General features: G+C 39.8%; 1 protein-coding gene across 4 annotated transcripts in view; it reads left to right on the top strand.

Moving 5' to 3' along the window:
* Positions 1-4065: 4065 nt before the first annotated feature.
* epha7 (eph receptor A7) overlaps positions 4066-6000 on the top strand; it is an 84777-nt gene continuing 82842 nt past the window's right edge. For all 4 annotated transcript variants that reach the window (XM_072362762.1, XM_072362761.1, XM_072362759.1 and 1 more), the window contains exons 1-2: positions 4066-4279; positions 5668-5732. In XM_072362762.1, coding sequence (XP_072218863.1) covers positions 4186-4279; positions 5668-5732 — 159 coding nt within the window. In that variant the 5' untranslated portion in view covers positions 4066-4185. The remainder of the gene's footprint in view (positions 4280-5667; positions 5733-6000) is intronic.

Here is a 6000-nt window from a genome sequence, read left to right as displayed (position 1 = left end):
TCCCTGAACTTTTCATTCCTACACAGCTCAAGTCTGTAACTTCTATTTCTCACTGTTTGTAAATTTTTATTTGACTACATTAATATAGCACTTTTCAAGTCCAGATGACCACTAAAATCCGTCCTGTATCTCAGCCGCACTGCAGGGAAGATAACAACAAAATTTGAGAAAACAAAAAAGGAATTCTCTTGGTCAAAACACATTCCAAAATTAAAGTTAAAGTTAAAGCACCACTATCTTTTCCCAGATTTATATTTCCCGCTGTACTCACATATAAAGCCAGTGTAACGGAGTTGAGGTGTAGTGTGATTCCACTTGCCATAAAAAAAAGACTCATCATACAACACAAAAATCTTCGTCCTATAGTATTTGAATGCAGCACCCCTGTGGGGTAGGGTTGTGCATCCCGGGGGAGAGCAGCAGTCGGACCTTGCTGTCTCCCTGGTAGGTGCACGAGTGTGAGCTCCACGTTTGTTTTATATGCTAGTGCTGCATGTTGTTAGCTGATCTGCACTTTCTTTTCATTTGACTTTTTTTAGATGTTTATTGTGTGTGAGGGAACTGCGACTGACTATATTAATCTCCTACCAGGTACATTGCATGTTGTCAAGTTATGGTTTATTTTAGTACTAAATGAGCAGTCGGACCTTGCTGTCTCCCTGATGTTTATTGTGTGTGAGGGAACTGCGACTGACTATATTAATCTCCTACCAGATGTCCAAAATAAACGGCAAGTTGCCAACAGTGAAGGCCTTTTCCTGTGAAATACACAACGCAACGAGAGAGTAAAATAACCGCTACACCAGTAAAGGGAATAATCTTAAATATCCATGAAGTACCAAAGGAAAATTTTACACAAATGGTGTGGCAATGCTGCTGTGCAGGCAGATCAAGGTAACATGAATCCAGATTAAGTCCAATATCATTGATAAATCTCATCCATGCAGGACTCCACCGTGGATTGAGAGCAAAAAGGATTAGCTGCAGTTTGCATGATAAATAGGCCAAGCAAACAAACAGAAAAACTCAGGTAAATAAACCTTGAAGTGCGTCCTTGTCTGCCTCTGTCCATTTCTATGTACACACTTTATTAATCAATATTTGTGTCCTACAGTTACAGCTGTTTGCATGTTGGGAAGTAATGGAGATTAATTAGTGACCTGAAAAATGCTGTATGTTTGAAAGGATAATGAGCTCAGCTCCATGCTGTAATTTTTAAGTGATATGCCAAGTCATCTGAGAAAGTGGAAAATTAACTTCAAACTTTTTAATTGTATTTTTTTTGTTTTTAATCTTTGTTGTATCTAAAGACCCCCGGTGGGCCCATCTTTCTGGTGAAAGGCTCTGATGCAGCAGAGCAGTAATGAATCAGTTCCTGTTGTGTGACTGGTCTGTCTCAGTGGGACTTTCTCTTACTTAAGGTGACCTTGCTCAGATAAAAAAACATACCATTAAACATCTCTCCATCAACTGCTATGTGGCTAAAACATAGCATAAGAAGGTTCTGGGCTCCCTCTTCTGAAAGTCCTCTATTTTCAAATTCAGCTATATCTTTGTATTCTATAAATTCATCCATTGCATCTCTGCCTCCCACACATTTGACCAATCAGTATAAAGGACACCTGGAACATGGTTGTTCAATGCCCGAACCAAGAGTCCCTGTCTATGGAAAGCAGAATGGGGGAAGGTTCACTATAAAATGTTTCCCATCAGCTCTCATTTGATTGGATCAAATGCTGAATTTAGTTGAGAATATAAATTACTTTCATAGTCTAGGACTTCTATTGGTTTTCAGTTATTTTTACCGGTTACATTCAGAGGGGAGCATAGCCACAACATACACCCGTTAGAGGACTGTCACCAGCGGTACTCTTCTCACGAATGCCTCATCACAGAATACAAAGTTTAATGTTTATTAATCCAATGTACCGAGGTCTGCATCACTTGGTCAAAGCTATCAATAAAATCCAGATAACATCCATTGTAATATATTAAACCAAAATTCCCATCAGACATTGCATCGCATGCTTTGTTCAAGAAGCATTTATGTTTTTACGAAAGCTGCTCTGGAACACATCAGCCAGAGCCAACTCTGATTCTAACTGGCATCAGAGCTACCTACCACTGCTAACTTCTAAACACCAACCCGTACCATTAACTCCCCGCAGGAAAGTGAGTCATAAATCTGAAATTGACACAATGTTATATTTTGAATGACCTAAATGTAAGCCAGCCATCTAACCTCAGATGTTAATTGAAAATTTGTCAAGGAACGCATGAAAGTGTGTAATAATAATCAGACCATCATACCAATATCTGCTGGAGACAGTGAACATTACAACATAATTACAAATATACATCAACATATTACAATGTCTAGCTTTCAATATAAACACTATCATATAATACAAGTATATCATATTGAAAAGAAATCCAGCCAGCAGTAACTGCAGTCAGACTAGTGTGTTAAAAAGCTTCAGAAACTGGCTTCAAATTAGTCAGTACAGTTGATCAATGCTCTGCCACCATGGCTGTTTTGTTGTGCTGGGGAAGGTACTTTCCACACTTCATACATGCCCATCTGGACAGATTCAGTTGTAAAAACACCATCTTAATTGTCCACTCGACTGTCCTGGCTGCTTTCTTACAGTGACAGAAATATATCAATGATACAAGACACCTTCAAGCAGCTATAGATGTTTTTATACTTGTTTAGCAAAAAGTACAGATTTTATCCCAAAAATACTAAAACATTTATACATCATTGAAAGTAATATTTTCACAAGACAATATCTGACATGTACTTATTCTATATTCTTATTCTGTACTTATTCTAATTCATTGTTTTTTAAATACACTAATTATTTGTATTGCTTAGTAAAATATCTTCAAATATATAATTTATTTAACATTTCAACAAATAAACGGTTGATTCATTGAAAAATATTTGCAACAATCTCTGTGATTCAAAGATTTTTCACATTTATTCAGGTTTTAAAATCTTATCTAAAAATGTTATCTCTCCAGTAGTTTGCACCTAAAATCACACAGATTACACGATCAAAAAGGAAATCATCTGAAAGCTTTGTACATGCACAGCAAGCCTGGCAACGTTTTTCTGGTGGGTTTGTAAGTCCTTACATCAGCTTGACCCACCGCACCAGATCAGATGGAGCAGTGTAAGGAAACGGGGAGATATTATAAATCCTCTGCATTTTAACCCCTACAGGCAAGAAACGTCTTTTACAGAAAGATTAAGATTGATTATTAGTTTAATTTCTAAATGCTATTGTGCTTAAAAAGGACTGAAAAAAATAGTCAAAATATAGATATATTTATCAGGCGTATAGTTCTTTATTCATCCGTTAGTTGAAGTTAAACTTGCACTGGAAGTTCCATTGATTTAGCTGTTAAATAATCCACTTTGTGAGCACAACAGTGCAGTCTTTTTATTCCAGAAGCCCATAGCAGTGAGGCCTCGGTACAGCTGATAAAGCGGCGGATCGCCGGCTCCAGGCAGGAATAGCAGCATATTCCTGCTCCACCTCCAACAGTGCAACTGTGAAAGTGTTTCAGGCCGATTTAAATGTGTTTTATAACAGGTGCGTCCAGGGAGCTTTTACACCATTAACTAAGATCTCTAAATTACATTTTGTTCATATTCGCCTACATATTTAGTTACATATGGTATATAACAGCTATTTAAGTTGTACTAATCGTACCGTGACACATGATCTTAAGCTCCAAACACTGTGGAGACTCATTCCTTCTGTGGTGTGAAACTACATGTTTATGTCAGACACCAACTGTAACGGAGAATCCTTTTTCCTTTTCCCGAAGAAACCCCCCAATATCTGATCCAATATGAGAAGACTTCCATCGTGCACCTCCTCACCCTTCTTCAAAAATAGAAAAAACACAACCGAGACGGAAAGCACTTCCACGTGCCTATTGGCCTTCTATTTTCGTGACGTTTCCTTTTCAGTGCTGCGATTGGCCAACACTTCCGCCCATCTGCTTGACTGACAGCCTCGCAGTCAGAGTCTCCTCCCAGCAGCAGCAGACGCTATTTGAGTGGGGACCAGCAGATTATTGTACATAGAACCAGTATAGTGTCGTCAATGGGAAGCACGCGAGACAGTAGCAAAGCGAGTTACAGTCAAGATTGAAATCCGCAGCTGCACCATGCTCTCCAGGTCCATCCCGTGTCTGTGGATTACATTTTATCTTTATTTCTGCTCTCATGTTTACAGCGGAGAAGCCCAGAATGCGAAGGAAGGTAAGTTCTTAAAGTTTGGACTTTCTATCCCGTCGCGTAGCAGACAGCATCCAGAATGATCAGGGATGTGTTCAAAACCAGCAGACAGCGTCACGACTTTTTGTCGGATTTTCTCTCAAATTGCAGTTTTTATTAAGCTATCACTGGACATGAACGCGAGCGTTCTCCGCTCCCGACTGTTTAGCGACCTCGCGGTGTTTTTACGCACGGCAGTCAGACTCCGTGGACAGCAGATTGGAGGCTGGCGCTCCTATTTTTATGTTATACAGCGACACTTTGGAATAAACAGACTATCGCCACTAACTGTATGATGTAAGTGGCTCGATCAGCAGGCTGGAAGTGAGTGCGCCGTCCGTCAGAGAGCAGTTTCGGAGGTTATTTCCTCTAAAGCGGCCTCCGCTCAGACAGTCTGTCCAGTCTTGTTTCTTGGAAGGAAAATCCATCAGATTGAAAGGGATACCTAATCTGCCACTGACTCTCAGGGTGATCAGAATCATGGTAATAACAAACCAAATGAAAGAGGATTTAACACCACACTCGAAATCGGCACCTTTAATTGATAAGATTGTGGATGAATTAAGGTAATTACTAAACGCTTAAAACAGATGGGTGTTTTTTATTTTCTCCACGAAAACTACAGGCTAATACTCGAACGTGTTGTGGATGTTGATTTTAGTGATGTGTATTGTAAAGCCGTGGAGTCTACATGCGGGATTCCTCTTGGCTAAATAGAATCAGAGAATTATTTGTAAGACTGGTTATTTTTCGTTGATGCGTCCTGGCGGCTGATATGAAATATAATTGAAACAACTTAATGTAGGAAAGCCGCCGGTGCTGCTATGCGCTTTCTCGCGCATCGAAAACATAAAACAGGCTACACTAACACATCTCCTGAGCTGCTAAGGACTGAACATAAGCCGCGTGTTGCAGATGGTTTAACGTTAGTTCTGTGGACGTTTAAAGCAGAAAAATACTCGTACAAGCGCATCTAGGTTATTGTTTGCGTGTCTGGAGACAGAAGTAACAACAGCCGTGACCTTAACTTAAAGAAAATTGTTTTAACATGTGAAAAACTACTAAAAGAAGTTCGTTCATGCTTTAAATGAGTGACAGTCTTGTGCGAATCGATACCTATCCCATTCTGACATATTTATGGTATTTTTAATTCTTTATTTGTTTCCCAAAAAGTTGCCCCGAAGACGTCGAACCTATCCACTGCAGTGTGTACGCGTCTTAACTGCATGTGTCTGCTTTAGCTGCTGCTCATACAAACTGGGTCAGGGGTATTCATGCTATAGATGGGCTGTAGATGTGTGGCCCATCGGTAATACGAAGGCCCGATGCCTCAGTAAGATTTAACCACCTGCCTCTTGGTTTCCTGTCACCAGTGATTCTGCTGGACTCAAAGGCACAGCAGACAGAACTGGAGTGGATCTCCTATCCTCCCAATGGGGTAAGTCTGCAGAATCTCTGCGCTACATGCGGATGTACTTCGTATCTATATATTTTCTGCTTCATCTCCTGTTTCACGTCTTCGATAAGCCATAATAACATTTAAAGAACACATACCGAAGGTTCACTGTGGTATCACAAAAGAAGAAAAGATAACAAATGCAAGAGACTGTAATCGAAAAGCTGCCAGCTTTAAACATTAAGTGCACCTTAAGTGAGCCACTTGCACTAGTCTGATTAAAACAAGCAGCAAGGAACTTTTAAAATAA

This window comes from Leuresthes tenuis, unplaced genomic scaffold (assembly GCF_036924035.1).
Source record: "Leuresthes tenuis unplaced genomic scaffold, fLeuTen1.0.hap1 SCAF_13, whole genome shotgun sequence".
Classification (NCBI taxonomy): domain Eukaryota; kingdom Metazoa; phylum Chordata; class Actinopteri; order Atheriniformes; family Atherinopsidae; genus Leuresthes; species Leuresthes tenuis.
Note: the sequence above shows the minus strand (reverse complement) of the source record. Positions and strands in the feature narration are given on the sequence as shown.